Source organism: Dromaius novaehollandiae, chromosome W (genome assembly GCF_036370855.1).
Source record: "Dromaius novaehollandiae isolate bDroNov1 chromosome W, bDroNov1.hap1, whole genome shotgun sequence".
Taxonomy (NCBI): domain Eukaryota; kingdom Metazoa; phylum Chordata; class Aves; order Casuariiformes; family Dromaiidae; genus Dromaius; species Dromaius novaehollandiae.
Window position 1 is genome coordinate 30,296,098 of NC_088130.1, and position 16,719 is coordinate 30,312,816.

Here is a 16,719-nt window from a genome sequence, read left to right on the forward strand (position 1 = left end):
CCTAGTTTTTAGAATCAAAGTTTTGGATTTTTTTTTGAACTAGCTGTTGATTTGAAGCTACAATGCGTAACTTCTAACTCCTATGCTAACTTCTCCCTCCACTCCCCATCTACTCAGTATATTTCTGCAGAGGAACACCTTAAGAATTTAGTGAAGCTTGGCAAAACTCCTTATGACTCTGACTTTACAGATTTAACAGTCTCAATGTGAGACTAAAGATGAATGAAACTTGGAGAACTGTTGATTCTCTCTTATGCAAATAAGTACATGATTTTTCTGCAAAAGCATGTTGGTTTAAAAACTTATCTTACTTTGACGTATGCATTAAAGTTGTGGAATGTTACTGGAAGTACAGACGAGCAGGGGAAAATACAGAGTTCACGTTCTTCTCATTCTTGAAAATGAAAATAAAAATCTCATTACTCTCAAGTTGCACAGTCTAGCCTTAGGAGGGTAAAGTGCCAGTGAGGGTGGAAGCACAGAGCACATCCACGCTTGCACTGTGGTGTCTTTTTGTACTAAATCTCCTTTTTTTTTTTCTTTATTTGCCGCCTCCACATCTGTTACCTATTTTCTGTGCCCCTTAATCCATTTACTTTTTCCCTGCTCTTAGATACTGCTGGGATTGGGGGGTGGGGTGGGGGAGCAGAGGGTGTTGCCTTTTATAATACAGACTGTTAAGTTTATGAACCATTTCAGATATCCCCTGCAAACAGGAAAAGTAGCAGTTAGCTGAGGATTGAGACCTCTGTTTGTCGACCCATGACTGACTTGTGTTCTTTTGCGTAACTACCAAGCAAATAGGAATAAAATCTGATCAGGGAATCACGCAGCAACAGGATAGGCTATTTATAAGATCTGAAAACCAATAAAGCAGAAGAGTACTGATAACAGTGCTGACAAAAACAGGGAATACTTTATTTTCCAGGGAAGGCGATGCTTTCTGAAGGAAATGGTGATGAGCGGTGACTGAGAATCAGCTAATATTTAGTACTAACCTGTACTGCTCTCAAAAGGACAATAATTAACTGTTCCATATGGCGCTTAGTAACATAATGAATGTGCTTACTGAACCTGGGATTTTAAAGGATTGTGAGAGTTATTAGTCAGAACTTGCTGTATCTTTCAGTTGAAAGACTCTTCCCTTCCTTGGTCTGAAAGTGAAGTTGGGTGTTAAAAATGCACTAATATGCTGAAAAGTATGTACAGCTGGAAGGCACAAACACCTTATCAGCTTCAGAAAAGAAACAGTCGCAATACCTGAATGCCAGTGTTAAAAATGTGATGTGAGAAAGTATTCTTATGTTTTCAACTTGCAATTTTTATCTTTTAAAACTTTTTCTTAGCTTTTAGGAAGAAAAACTATCCTGGGGCAATTCTAGTACAAGATAGTGACCTCCAAATTAGAAATAGTACTCTTTTATTGGAGTTACTCCTATAGAAACTGGATAGGTTTATGAGGTTGATGCATTTTTCTTGTACAGTTTTTACTGATGAGGGTTAAGGACCCCATATTTATTATAGCAATTCTGCAGAAGAAAAGTAGAAGAAAAACTTTTAATAGAGCCTATGTTCCAGATTTACTAGCTCACTCTTAAAAAGTGATGGTCATTTGGAAGTTAAGGAATAGTAGACTTCCATCTCTACCTTCTAATTACTAATTAAAGTCCTATATTCTTGAAAGTAAAGGACTGTGTGAGTAAGATTTTTAAAAAAGTACCTTGGTTGGTGGTAGAGGTATTCTTCCCTCCACATTATCTTGACTTCCCTAGCAAGAATGCTTCCAGCACTAACACATGTCCTCTTGTGCTTCAGGAAGAATAATTAATTGGTGAGCTCTTATTTTAACAGCAAAGTATATTATGCTTAGTTATAAAAATATTACAAATACAAGTGCATAACAGACATTTTGGATTCTCTGAATTAGTCTTTCTTTTTATTCCGTTTTTTTAACGAGTTATCAGTACTTATCACAACCAGCTATTTTTGTAACTGCTGCTCTTGAATACCATATTTGATGACACTATTTAGATGCTAACTTGTCTCCAAATATTTCATAGTTGCAAATGGTCAGTGGCACTGCCATTTAGAGGATGTGACAATAAGAATACTGGAAACAAGCCTTAGTAATTAATCACTGTTGTTACTGTCTATGCAGCAACATGTCTGAGAAAATTCTCTTGCGTGGGGGGAACAGTTTCAAATGCCTCTGAGCTTTTGCTGCTCTACTTAACCTAGGGAAGTTTTTTTTTTTTTTTGATTAATATCTTCATAATGGGAAGGGGTTAATGAAATCGTAACTTCATAGCAAGTTTTAGGGATGTGCTTGTAGCATTTAAACAAGCATAAAAGGGGGTCAAAGACATGAATGAAAAAACCACCTTATGTATGAATAAACTAATGTTTCCTTAAACAGTTTTCTGTCCAAACACAGATGAGGCTTATTTTAGAAACAGCGCTTTTTACTGGAAGCTTTCTGGTGATGTACTTTAACAAAAAACTGCCTTTTTGCAGAGCTGCCTAACATTTTAAAGTTTTTACTGGAAAGTCAGGAAGCAAAAATGCAAAGTAACTGCAGCTGCTAAAGGAAACTAATGAAAACGTACACTTTCAAAGGGAATGTGTTGGTGAAATGTTGACTCTGTAAGACCAGACCTTGACTGAAGCATAATCTGTTTTCAGACATGATGCTTTTCATTATTTTACTTTCTATAAGATTGAAATATATATGCTTAGGAATCCTAATGATTTCACTGATGATTGAACTCTGAAGCTACTACAAATGCTCAATTTCTACTGAAAACAATTTAAACTAAGCATGCATTATTGGCCTTCAAAACAATCTTTTTAGAAACCATGACTGTAATTCCTTGGAAAAAGATGAAAGTAACAGATAAACCTGTAGAAGTCCATCTCATGTAACAGACTTTGGTATTTCTAACTGACCCTGCTAGTACTCAGTCTCTCCCATTTAACAGCCTAAACAACTTAGAAGCTCCTTGGATTGCCCCTGGCCAGGACAGCGCAGATGCAAGAACCTACTTAAAACACTGTGCTTGAAAGAGACTTAGTCTACCTTCTTTGTAACTGCCTTAGAATATACAAAGTATTGGGTAAACAAGCCAAATAACCAGTATCTGGTTTTAAGGTATGAACAATGCAAGAATTAAGTCATTAAAAGTCCACAGAAAGCTGATAAGGCAGCTTTGGTTCCTGAATACCATGTCTAGCATTCAAATTTCATCATATGGCAGTTTTGTTTGTGAAGTCCCCTGTGGTAAGTTTACAAAAACTTAAAAACAGTATCTATAGGTATACTTGGCATGGATTCCACTTCCTGAAGTGTATAATTACAGTAACTACTAGTGAGACATGACAAATAAATTACGCCAGAAACACTGCCAAATCAATGTTAAGAAGACACTAAATAATCTGAGACACATGTCCTGTGTTTAAATTTACTCTATGCCTATAAACTCATTCCGGTCATCTCCCAGGGAGTTGCTATTTTTGAACTGAACTGATGCCTGCTTCAGGAATAATAATAATAATATTTTCTTGTTGCTGTACATATCCCATGTTTTAAAAAGCCTTTCATTTTCAACAGATGTATGATATGAATGATAAACATTAACTATTTCAGAGTAAAATACGAATACAATTTTTATCTGTATGTGAAAGTCAGGATGGTGTCCGGTTAATTTAAGACAAATAAACAGTATTTTTTTTGCTGTCAGGAGGGTATGTATCAAAGACGTAAGTAATCTCTATCATAGAGAAAGAATATTAACTCTCCAAAGAAGCTATGAATGTTGACAAGAGCAGACACTGTTGTCCTTACTTGCAGACTTTAGTGGTGCATAGATGAGGACCTGCAGTTGGATGATTCTTGGATTTGGAACTTGGATTTTTCCAAATGTTGTTGCACATTCCTTGAATCTTAGTATGCTTGTATTCGTGTTAGCATACTAGCAAATTAAGGCACAAGCTTTGTGTAATATTTAAAAGCATGCAAACTGACAAAAAAAAAGTTTCCCATTGCTCTCTGAAACATATCTTTGGGCTACTTGTAAGTACAGTAGAAAGTAAATATGTCGAATATGCTTACCGGGAAATCTAAATTTATGCCACTAAAATTTTCAAGTGCTAGACCTTCATGTCTATGTATTTGCTCCCCTAGCTCCAAGAAAAAATCCATTCCAAAAGTCAAGAAGCATTCGCCATTCCCTATACTTGGCTGCTAACAGTTCCACCTCAAATGAAGGTGATGTGCTCCAGCATGCTTATTCACTGTTTTATTTGGACGCTAACTTCAATATAACAGACAAACTCTTCTAGACTACGCATATTTTGGTCACACATAGGCCTTAAACATTACCACTCACTACTACCACAAATACACTTTAAAGAGCAAAAAAAATGCTGTGGACAATAGAAAAGTCACCTTAACAGAAAGAAAAATGCAATGTAGCCACAGACTTTGCTACATCTCAGTTCCCCTGTCCCAGTGAAATAGGGCTAATAAACATTCCAGATGCTGCTTTACTCTCAGTCCCCCGTTTCTTACTCGCATTAGCAGCAACTGACATCCCTTGATCTGTTAATTTTTAGCTAACTCCTAGAGAAAGTTTAAGCACCTTAATTCTGGAACTCAGACCAGGATGCTGTAACTTGTTCCTATATCCGTGCAGGGCCCTAGAAAATAATCCCATTTGCAAACAAGACCAAGAGCCATACTAACAAACTGTGCCTTTTCTCCCCTGACTGCTGAGTCTTTATTCTGAATGTTAATTTTATACAAGCTTTTTCCTTCCTGTTGGCATTTACAGCTCCCTTCTCCCCAGTGTTCTGAAATCTGATTGTAATTATTTAAGAACGTTAAAAGGTTAATGTTTCTATTCTGCCTTGTTCAGCCTGCCAGATGCTTAAAACATATTTCCTTATTTTGGTGTTGTGAACAATTTCCATATGCCATAGAGAAGTAGCCTTTTTCTTTGGACACTATGCATGGAATGTATTTCAGTTTGCATATGCTTTTGCAGACTCCAGCTGCATACTGAAAATCATTACAAATTTAAGGGAAAAATTCAGGATCTGAAGCAAATCTAGCAATTCACATTCTTTACTTCTCTAAAATCAATATAATTGGTTATCTACTACATGCTGCAAATCTCCTTCTTGTTGGCCTTTTCTACATGTGCACATCAACTGCTTTTACTTATTCTTTGGAGGGCAGACGATTTGCAGCATTTCCTAACGATGTTATGTATAGTCGAGACTTGATATTGGCCTTTTTGTTTCTTAAATAAACTTAGGTCATTGCAAAGGAGACATATTACTGAGTTCTGGTGGCTTCATAGGAGAAAAACAGTAGTTTAAGTAAATCATATCCAAAGTCAGAAGTATTCACTGTAATGCGGTAAGAAATGTAGATGTAACTATTTTCTACAAAAGAAAATTCTAGATTTCACTGTTTAGTAAATATATTTGTATCCAGAATCTTAATTGACCTTCATCCTTAAAGCAAAGTATCATTTGAAAATATTGCTCAGTTGCAGAAAGAATTTTAAAAATACAAAAGTTTCTAATTGAAATACTTGTCAAAACCTGTTTTCAGTTATAAGGCCATCATGTATGACACAGTCACCACATCAGAGTGCCACTGATGTTGATAGCTGGGACAGGGATAACAGAATGAGAACACAGTATAAAGTAGAAAACCTCTGAAAAATGTCACTAGCATTTACTTGCTGTAAAATAGATAGAAGCCACAGTCCCTTAATTCTATAGTATGTGCTTTTCTATTTACATGTATCCTAAATGACAATATTACTGTGACTGGATATATAGCATTTGGCAGAATATGTCTTTAATGCAGGTGTAGGCATCATTCAAGGTGGTACACTTGCATATAAAAAAAAGTTAGTTAATTTTAAAGTAATCCTAGAAGAATATTGCAAATAATGTTGTATAAACGCGTAGTGTTTGAGGGGAAAATATTACTTCACTGGAAAATAAAGTCCCGCAGATTGAATTTGGCACTAGTTTATCACTATGTCACTTTCTTTTTGATGGAAGACAACTCTTTCTGAATCTCACTGAATTTTGGCCGGTTTTCAGGTTTGTAGTCCCAGCACCTCTGCATTATTTTATATATTTCTTCTGGACACTTTTGTGGAGCTGACATTCTGTATCCTGGTAAAGGGAAAAATACTTAGTGTTGAAAAATGATACATATTGACAAATCTAAAAAGAAATGAGGAAAGTTCATTGCATAAAAAGAAACTTGAGGGTAAATTTTACGCGACTTGTAATATGAACAAAGTCTTCAACATATTACCCATTTGAGCTGGCTAGTTAGCCAACTAATCTAAGCTCAGCTACCAATAACATTTAAGTTGGCTATGGTAAATTCCCCATATGCTTTTCTTGTCACTAAGGGCAGCAACATGCTTAGATTTGTTTCCTGAATCCAAGGGTGTTGCTACCACTATAGTTTCGGTTCTGCCTCCCTCTTTTCCCCTACTGAGGAAATCAATAATGAACATTGTGATGGGAGTAAATTTCTTTGCTCTCTCATGCTTCTCCCGTTTTTTGCTCTCTTTAGAAGTTCCCTCTCCCATTTGTACTTTCTCCTTCCTCCCTTTGCTCCCCCTCTGTTCTCTTAACTTACTTTTATATTTTTCTATATCATCTTATCACTCCTGCTCTTCTGGTTTGCTCATAGAGGCAGTGGCTTTCCACAGCTCTGTGCTGTGATCTACTGACGGAGGTCTCTGACTTAGTGGAGAGCAGGAGAATGAACAATCACTAAATTAAGTTATCAGCTGATCATTCGGAAGCCACAGATAAGTAACTGTTGTCCATACACTGAGGACTCCCAAATTTTTGAACTGTATCAATTTGAAGAGATTATTCTTCTCAGTGGATTTATACAGAATCAGTACTTAGGTGGTATGACTTGTTTTTATAAACACTCCTCTGCTTTGGAAAGCATCAGATTTTTGCTTTGGCCTTCAAACTTCAGTGCTTGTCTGCAGTGATTATAATTAACAATAGCATTTTATATAAATCAGCGAACTAGCTTTTTTATCATTAGCAGTTTTACTAGCTTAGAACCCGTTTATGAATTACATAGTAGTATTATGTAGAGGAGGAACAGTTCTGAAATGCCACTGAAGATAATGAAAAGGAATCAAAGACCTGAAATCCTGCTCACAGTTATTTGCTACTTTATTTAAAGCCTTTTGACTATTTTGTAAGAGAGAACTGTGACATTCACTGCTCAACCAGCTTGCCCATCTCCACCATAATTGTAAAATTTTGTCTGAAATGCTTTAAAAGAAAAAATGGAACGATACCATTTTTTTCCCCCTAGCAGTTGGGGAATATTTACACATGCATTAGCATTTTCTTAACTAATTCATTCTGGTCAAGCTTCTGCTTTGCACAGCAATCAACCCCTCCCTTTCATCTCACTTTTTAGGTCTGTAATGGCAAAAGGCAACATGCTGTAACTCTTTCCTCCTTTAAGTCACTGGTCAGTATTTTCCTTCTTGCAAGAAGCCTACAAATCATATTATTCCTTCCAAAAAGCTAGACCTAATAATTAAATAGTTTAATAACATTTTTGCTAAAGTTGCTAGATAACCCATATGTCATTTCTTTGGTATTTTTATACTGTATGTACCAACATCCCTATGGCTCTGTACAGCATCTCTTTTGCTTCCTGCAAATAACTACCTTTCTCCACTTGTTCTCGTGCTTGTTGGTTGGTCATTCCAGGGTATGGGCACACTCCTAAACTGAACGTCTCCCACAAAAGGATTCCAAAGCTCCATACATCACTCTCAGATGTGTATCTCCCTAAGGAAAGGAGAGAAAACCAACGACTTAACTTACAGAATATTTCTAAGAATAATTCGTGTTTTAGATAATTATGGACACATTTTCTGTTGAGGTATTATTTTGTCAGGCTTTAAAGAGAAGAAAGCTGTAGCTCCTAATGAACATTCTTCAGATACTACAGTGTCCTGTATTTCAAATGACAAAAATAAATTATCTTAATAGCTAGGAATAAAATAAGCTAACTTAAAGTTCTGTAATTTGACAGACAGACTTGTTACACAAAGCAGCACATGGCTGAGAATATCTCACCAGGCTGGTTATTTTCCATGTAGGTTAAGAATTTCTTTGACTCTTGCTGTCCAAAAATATATTTTTTTCTAATATAAAAGGACAGGAAAATGTTAACTTTTTTTTTTTCTTGCCTAGTTTACAATCACTTTCAATTCTGAAGATACTTTTTTTTAAAAAAATACCTTTTCCAGTTACTTAACATAGCAGGGCAATAAGTGTTGTGAGAGGAGCCAAAATCAATGGAGTTCTTAATTGCAAAGAGGGCCTGGGTGTCTTACTCTGAGAAGCTGCTCTCTGAAAATAAAACTACTTTATAGCTGTTTCAGCTGTTGTTTAACTTGTACCTTGAAGAATGATGTGACCAATCAGTTAAAAAAAATGTGGCCTACTGGTTCCGGTATCTTCAAATATGCTTCAGAGAGATGGCAGAATTAAGACAACTGAATTCCACACCTCATTGCAGAATGAAAGTCTTATATTAGGGTAGAAGGACAGCTCTTGGCAGAAGATATTTCTATTATCCCTGACTGGATTCACATTAAGAAGGATGCTGTATCTGGAAGCGACAGCTCCTAGTCCTTTGCAACAGGGGCTATGAAAATACTATCTTAAAAATCCATTTACCAAATTTCTTTTATCACTTTTTGTGGCTGTATTTCTTTGTTACATTCTGTTATATTCTGTAAGTGTCTCTGTTCTTAAAAACATACATGTTCTTCCAAATGCATTGTTTGTTCATTCCTCAGCATTAAACAAACCCAACTAGCCTACTTCTGTTACTTCCCCCTCCTTCTGCTGCACTTCCAGAAGGGCCCTATAACCCTCTTGCTTGTGTCAGATTTTCAGCTAATCACTGAAAGGCCAGTATTCTTCACTTAGACTAGAGAAAAGGAAAATACATGTAAATTAGTGACAGTTGGTGCTATGACAACTGTTCAGACGTCAAAAAGTTCAGTTTGCTCTTAAACTAAATAGCATTTCCAGCTGTGCTACATTAGCTTGTGTGCCTAGCAGACAGTAATTATGGACATTCACTATGCTGTTTGTAGTAAGATTAGTTTTCTTGTCTATGTATCAACTCTCTTTGGGGTTTGGCATCCAGTAATTTAACACTTTTCATTTAAGTCATTCAGCAGATACAAGATAAAGTGATTAGTTTTGTTTAAAAGTACAAGTTCTGCACAGTCAATTCTCTTTCCCGCTATGATGATATCTGGGCAAAAAAGGGCATACTCTTTCACAAACAAGTAAATACAATAATTTATGAACATTACAAAGAACTGAAAAACTGTACTGGAAAGATATGCATTAAATATGTCTATTTTAATTTTGAGAGAATAGGAAGCGAAACTACCCCATACCTTGGCCTAAGTATGTAATTTTACTAGGTGCTTTTAAAGCAATTTCTTCACTTGCTGGAAGTGATGGAAATCATATAGCTCCAAATAAAAATAATGGGATGGAACAGCAATGAACACTACCCACTGAACCAGAGCTTCAGTCTTCCATAAGCTCAGGTAGCCTCAGGATTTTATTCATGACTTCAAACAGTGCTCCATAACCATTTGTCTTAACCTGGTTTCTAGAATTCCCAACTTGTATTTTGTCATTTACATTTTTTTGTGACTGCTATTAATTTGTCATATAAAATAAATCCAGAAGTGATTAAAAAATGAACTTTGACTTTAAGCACTGTATCATTCATGTAATAGCCAAATGACCCTGTCTCTCGTTTTCCTTCAACCCTCAAATTTTGCCATTAAGAACTGACATGCCCAGTGGCTGTCATCTAGTTTTGAGATACTGCACATTTAGTTCTGTCTCACTGTGGTATCCCTGACTACTTTGAACGTTACCCATACAAATTACTGTAATACTTATGACCATATGATTAGGATGGTAAAACACATACCAGTTATTTTTACTTGCACTTTTCAAGGGAATGAAAAAAGAATGTTCTGTCAAAGATAACCCAGAAAACTTGCAAAATATGGCTGAAGCTAAATATTAAGACTGCTGAGCACATTAACAAATGTTTTAGATAGGCTATTTTCCAAACACTGCAGAAAGTCACTAAAAGCTGGCTGGGTATGGATGCATTTTAGGAAACACCAAATAAATAAAGATGTTTGCTCTCCTGTAAAGATATGGAAAATAGCTAAGGTTCAGAAGAACAAAATGAAGATGGTGTCACAAAAGCCAGTTTCCATTGGGCTGCGTGTGGTGCGGAGAAGTGGTTTTCCATTATATATCAAATAAACTAAGCACTTTTGAAATAATGGAAATAAAAATTCAAAACACCATTTTATAGTGGAGTAAACACCCAAAGTAGAATGTATATTCTGCAGTGAATATTATCAACACTAGTGCCTCTTAGAATAATTGATAATACAGGGTCAGTCACTGAAGCTACATTTATTATTAGTTTTCCAAAGGAAAGGTTTGTATTATTGTGTTATAGTATTAACTCCTGCAAAAGTGCTAATGAAAGGAAGCCTTTTTTTTCTATCAATCATAAGTCAAAATGCTATGATTTCCATATGGTTTTAAACAAAAGCTTTAAGAGATGGGAGAAAAAGTAACTTAAAGATTTAAACTTTTTTTTTTAAAAGAACTGAAGTAAAGAATTGTTTGAGAGAACTGCATTCAAAACATGACATTCATTTAATATGCTGCTTCTTCGCAGCCTACTTTACTCAGTAGAACTTATTTCTCTGGTTTCACCTACCAACTAAAAAGCAAAATCTGTGATCTTCTATTTTTGTTCTGAAGCTACTACTCACATAGTATGGACTACTTCCCTCAATCTGAAATAATGGATTTCTTTTCCCCTATGATAATAGCATAGCAATATATAAAAATGCAGTTAAAAAAAAAACCAGTGACCCTACTTTTCTCTCATGCAATGGTTTATCTAATTGAGTGTTCTAGAATTTTCAAATTTTCTACCATTTTCCAAAAAATGCTAGAATAATCACTGCCATAAATATGCAGAACTTGCCATTCATTTTGCTAATGATTATGATTTAGGTGACTGACTAGGTAGTCAACTGCAATGAGTCAGCAGCGTGACTAAAGCATTATTTTATTGTTAAATCAGTAGCAGGCTTGATGTTGCTGCTTTATTCTGTTTGAAGAGAAAACTATTTTATACATAACTTAAATGAGGTTGAAATATTAAACTATTTTAAACATTTGTTGTTCTGAGCTGGGCACAAGGAGGAAGAATATATGCTCAAATATTGTCCATGGTGTAATTCTCCTGCATCTTATGCTGTGTATTTTTATGGCAAGAAGATAAAGGGCTGGCCTTACCGTAGTTGAGAGCTTCTGGAGCAGTCCACTTGATAGGAATCTGCTTTAAGCCTGAAGATGAATACACTCCATCATCTTCTTGACGAGACATTCCAAAATCGCTTATTTTCAAGATGTTGCTTTCACCTACCAAGCAGTTCCTTGCAGCCAGGTCTCTAGGTTAAAACAAGAAATAAACCCCCAAATTTTTACAGCTTCAAAATTACTAAAAGTCATTTAAAATGTTAAGGCAAATCTGAAGCAGGTCCTTACATCTTTTCTGTCATAGCTGAATTTACCAGTAAATGTGAGTATGTCACAATGTAGGTAAGGTTTCTAGAGACCAAATACATACACATTTCAATGCTGAAATAAGCAGATGCAAGGCAAGAATCTGCTGTTGCTGTATTGCCCATTGAGGTCACAGAAATAAATCTACAGACTAAGAAATCAGATTTGATGCAAATGAGACAACTCAAAGAAGCAGCTTGAAACATGTTCCCCTAATTAATTGTGAAAGACACTGAGAAGCCAGAGTCCTGCCTCCGTCTTATCTCTATTAGCACTGCAGGTTCCATCAAAAATAAAAAGCTACTCAGTATTGCAGGAAAACGTATTTTGGCTTAGTGATGGATGAGAAGCCCAGAAAAAACAAACAACGTTCCTTCCCCTCCCTCCACCTCAAGGATGTTTTTTAGATTAGGAGACAACCTGTACTAATGTCTGATAAAAGGACTAATACAGCTTCTCTACAGCATAAGTTATGAATAATAATAAATTAGGGTTTTTGGAGAGAAAAAGAAAAGTGTTAGATAACAGAATTAAATCTGTAGCATCTGTAGTAATTCATTGGCAAAGTATTTTCTTAACTAAATTTATACTGTTTGTTTTTAGTTTAAATAGCAAAAATAAGTTGCTGTACATGAATATTCCACAATACCTGCATTAATGTTAATGTTTTGGATTGGAGCTGTAGCATGGTTTTGAAGTGAATGCCCTGAGCATTCCCATTTACTGCACGTTTATTGGTTTTGAAGAGTGGTTTAGGTGCAAGCAAAGTAGATTTCCTTTAGGAGGAGACTCACCTAGAACTCTGCCCAAGGTGTGCACCAAATTTGTGTCTACACCTAATGCAGAAAGAAAGGTCTGAACCAGTGACCGGTCCTTCAAGCAGCCTCAAACTCTGTGCATTATGGGAACACTCGGACCAGGGGATTGGACTTCATTTAGTCCAAAGAAAAAGTCCTGAGCCACGTATAGTGATGTTAAAGCCCCTATAACTATGCTTCAGTCTACTGATCTGTACTGATATTGCACTAATTTATTTGAAATGTAGACAGAGCCTCTTTTTGCACGTAACTATTATAACCTGATTTTAAACTTGTAACTGTAGTAGTCTCAAACAACTTGTTGGCCAGTGAGAATATCTATGCCTCTTTGGCCTGATGCTGCATTAATATCAATGCAGTTGTTTTCCCAGTTAGTGAAGATGCTCTGTTTAAAAACAAGTCTGAAATCAGAGTTTTCAGCTGAAGAAATATGCAAATGTGTAAAATGGTTTAAATACACACTAAAGTATGTAGTTTGACGTTAACATGTTGTATTGTCTAGCAAAAGTGAGAGCTGCAAAGCAAAATCAAATTGTTATTGCTTATACTCATGTCTGTACAGTGTGTTACCAAAGAGTTTCAGGAATTTAAGACTGGAACTCCAACTGTATTAAATCAGTAACATTTTCATCACTTAGCTCAGTATAGTCTGGATGTTGTGCCAGGTGCATTCAAGGAATGGAAAAAGTCTTAAGAGGTAGATTCTCAAAGAAAATTTATAAAGCCAATTAAAATCATGGACATCTTCCTACCTGAATCAGACCTAGTACTTAAAAATGTTCTAAGTCTGATTAAGACAGAGATGCATACTGAGCTGTCACAGATTTATTCGTTATATTTAGTCAATTTATTAAGGGAAAATATATTGGAAAGAGTACGTAGTATGATGCTTGTACATGATGATTACACACTGTTCACCTACCTTTTGTGTGTTTTGTATGTGCTAGTTTTCTTTTTCTTTCAGAGCACTCTAAAAGAGTCAGTTTTTATCATTACCAAAAATTTTCAAATACACTTCCATGAAAATCAAACTGGTATTTGAGAAAGTTGGTTAAGTTTATGACTCTATTTTCTGGACACAGGTGAATCAACACAAGGTCCTTTGGAAGACCAAAGACACACAACGTTTTTGCTTCACGAAACAACTTTTCTAGCTGTTCTATCAGCTGGCAGCAGGTTGCTGAACTGCGCTATTCCAGCTGCCCCGCTTTACGCAAGCGCCAAGGGAGGGCCGATGGGCCAGGCAGCAGGTCATGACCCACAACTTGTGCAGGCAGACATAACTGTCAAGTCCATCATCGATCTTTCTGGGCAAGTTGTTTCCTCTTTCTTTTTGTCTCAGTTATTTATCTAACAAATAGAGAAGAACTTTTATCACCATCTTTCACAGAGTATCAGTACAAATTTAAGGAACAGTGAATGCTCAGCTGTTAGCAGTGAGATAGAAAAGGATGCATTGTAAGATAAGACAGTGTAACTTACTAATAAAGATACAATTAGCATAGCAAATGTAGCAGTGCAGGTCATGAATCTCACAGTGTTAATATCTTTTTTGCTCTTAGCTAAAACATCCACTCTTCTAAAGCTATAATAATATATATTATTTTTAATATGCCATTTCTGTTAAAGCCTCTTGAGGACTTATTATGTTTACTTCTGATTTAAGCAGATTTACTCTTTCTTTCTCATACATTAGGTGTGCTCTTTCTCTTGCTTATTCAGAAAAGACTTTAGATGTGAACTTTTCTTTCTCTTTTTCATTAACTTTAGTCATAATCTTTTTAATGGGTTTTTGAATTTCCTCCCTTATGCACTTAGGATTTTTTTTCAGGATTACGAACCAGCAATGTTCAGCAGATCCAGTGCCCTTTAAAATCATGCTAAATCCTAGTCAAAAGTTTTGTTACTTTGTACATTTAATAACTTGCTGCTCAGGAGGGTGAAATGGTGTACATACAATTTCATTCTCAGTGTTCCACCATCAGCCATTTCACATGCTGGAATTACATCCATGGTAAGTGAATTTTTCAGGTTTTTCTTTTCTCCCTGTTTTCTTACTTGGAATTTCTCCATTATGTCTGTTCTTTTAACATTTATTATGTTAATTGCTCAAGCTGCTTACAGATGCCATGCATGTCAGGTATCTTGTTAGCAATTCCCTTGTCATTTTAACTGTGTGTCATATTCTCAGCATTTCTTGTTGAATTGTCTAGATTTCCCTGTTTGTATTTATGTGCTTAAAACCATTTTTTTAAAATACCATTACACTGACATTTATATCTTCCTCATGTTTTTCTTTTTCACTTTGAGCATGTTGGTTAGATTTTTCCATGTATTCCAAACAGTTTCTTCACTGTTTCTCCTCACCTCTGACATGTCTTCTGATCTAGAATTAGGCTGATGCTATTGATATGTTTCTTTTAAAAGGATCTTGATACTTTTAACTCTAGATACAAGAAAAAAATGGCCAAAAATACATTTTGGCCACTGTGATTCATTAGAGAACTTGTAGCTAGCATCTGACAAAAGAAAGGGTCTCAAAAATATGAGCTCCTTTGCTTTAAATAAATAACAGCTTTAATTTTCTTCCAGTTTCCAGGTTGCTAGTTCATCTTAAAAACATCTTTCATTTATATAATGTTCTACTTGCCACTGATAAAAGGAAGCAGGATGTTTTGCAGCAGAGTATCCCTGTATACTCCCTAAAATCTGCTTACCATCCTATTCTTTATCCCATCCCTTTGGTATGACCAGCCTATTTCACAACATTTAGTTGCTCTCTCTTCTGAATCTCTCCCATCAGCCAGGTTTGGTCTGGAAGCTGTTCCACTGCATGAACTAAGAAACAAAAATATTCCTCCCTTTTCCACATAGGGAAGAAATAGTCCTTTCTTAGGTTCTTCTCCTCTCTCTTGAAATGGGCTTCAGGCAGAAGCATATTTTCTTATATGCGGCATAGTCCAGAAGCAGAAAGGTTAAAAGTGATATTGGTATAACGCTGTTAAGGGGCTTGTAGAAAACCCTTTGCATCTTATTCTTCTGTATGAAATACAATGGGGCTTCATTCAAGAGACAATAGGTATGATGGATGACATCAGTGATTAAAAACAAAAGAAACTGTAAACATATAGGGCTGATGATTAGAAAACCACTGTGAAGAGTCAATATTACAGATAACTATCCTATTAAATATTTGTAATAACTCATCGCACTTCCTAGATGGTCTTTTAAAATAAATATGTTCAGTTTGTTTTCTCTTCCTTCTCCTTAACTTTCCCCAAAGTAAACATCCTAAAGAAGCACAGATACAATTGCATGGAATTAGGTGCCTCTCTCTGTATGAGGCATTGTTTTTCTTTTCATACAGCATTTACTACTTGCTGCAGTAATTCCATAAAATCAGTATTATCATTATCACACAAAAGCAGCAAATACTCATTATTTCGCATTGTGAAAGCTATACAGATTGGGCACAAATTACACTCAGCAGCTTACAGAACAAGTTCATTAGTAAAAGAAAAGCTGACTTTCACTTTTTGATACCATGCTTATAGAAGCTCCTAGGGATATTAAAAACAAACGAAAAAGCCCCTTACTCCAGCTACCAGAGGAAAAACTAATATGTAAAGCAGAAATCTAATTTTTAAGCACTATTCTAAAGCTTCTATTAAACACACCTCATAGACTGCATATTGCTAATACAGGCCGGACTGCTGAAACTACAGCAGATAGCTCTAATGACTTTTGCTGAAAATCCAATAGCAAGTTAAAGAGGAAGTGGAGGCAATTTCTGAGTGCGGGAGTTGCTACCATCCAGATTCATGTATGTCAGTGAGGACTTAAACCTCAAACTTTTCTTTCAGACCCCCCTGGAAAGAACTGTACAGCAAGTAATACCCAGTATTTCAATGGGATTCCACCCATTAAAACAAAAAAGAGACAACTCCACATTACGAAACCCACAGGACACACTGCCTCACTGAAGAAATTAGCCTTTTCCCTGGACTATGTAGTTAAAACACCCTCAGCTGATAAAAACAAGTAATCAGTGAACAAGATCAGTATACCTTCTTTGCACGTTTAATTCAAAATAGTCCATTATCTGATTAAAGAAGAAAGAGTGGCAAGTCTGTAAGTGAAACTGTTGTTTTTTGTGCTCTACAGCTACGTACACTCT

At 35.8% G+C, this 16,719-nt stretch overlaps 1 protein-coding gene and 1 long non-coding RNA gene across 12 annotated transcripts in view; one reads left to right on the forward strand and one right to left on the reverse strand.

Moving 5' to 3' along the window:
- The window catches only part of LOC135324276 (uncharacterized), a 63,571-nt gene that overhangs the window by 30,417 nt on the left and 16,435 nt on the right, over positions 1 to 16,719 (forward strand). Inside the window, exon 1 of one of the 4 annotated variants that reach the window (XR_010385636.1) lies at positions 13,547 to 14,556. The exons of the other annotated variants lie outside the window; for them this stretch is intronic. This is a non-coding gene — a long non-coding RNA (uncharacterized LOC135324276). Of the gene's footprint in view, positions 1 to 13,546; positions 14,557 to 16,719 lie in introns of those variants that run through there. 4 annotated transcript variants of the gene reach the window in all.
- LOC112995243 (tyrosine-protein kinase Fer) overlaps positions 1 to 16,719 on the reverse strand; it is a 190,532-nt gene that overhangs the window by 3,085 nt on the left and 170,728 nt on the right. For all 8 annotated transcript variants that reach the window (XM_064500181.1, XM_064500180.1, XM_064500179.1 and 5 more), the window contains 3 exons: positions 11,455 to 11,609; positions 7,744 to 7,866; positions 6,100 to 6,195 (listed from right to left, as the gene is read on the reverse strand). In XM_064500181.1, coding sequence (XP_064356251.1) covers positions 6,100 to 6,195; positions 7,744 to 7,866; positions 11,455 to 11,609 — 374 coding nt within the window. The remainder of the gene's footprint in view (positions 1 to 6,099; positions 6,196 to 7,743; positions 7,867 to 11,454; positions 11,610 to 16,719) is intronic.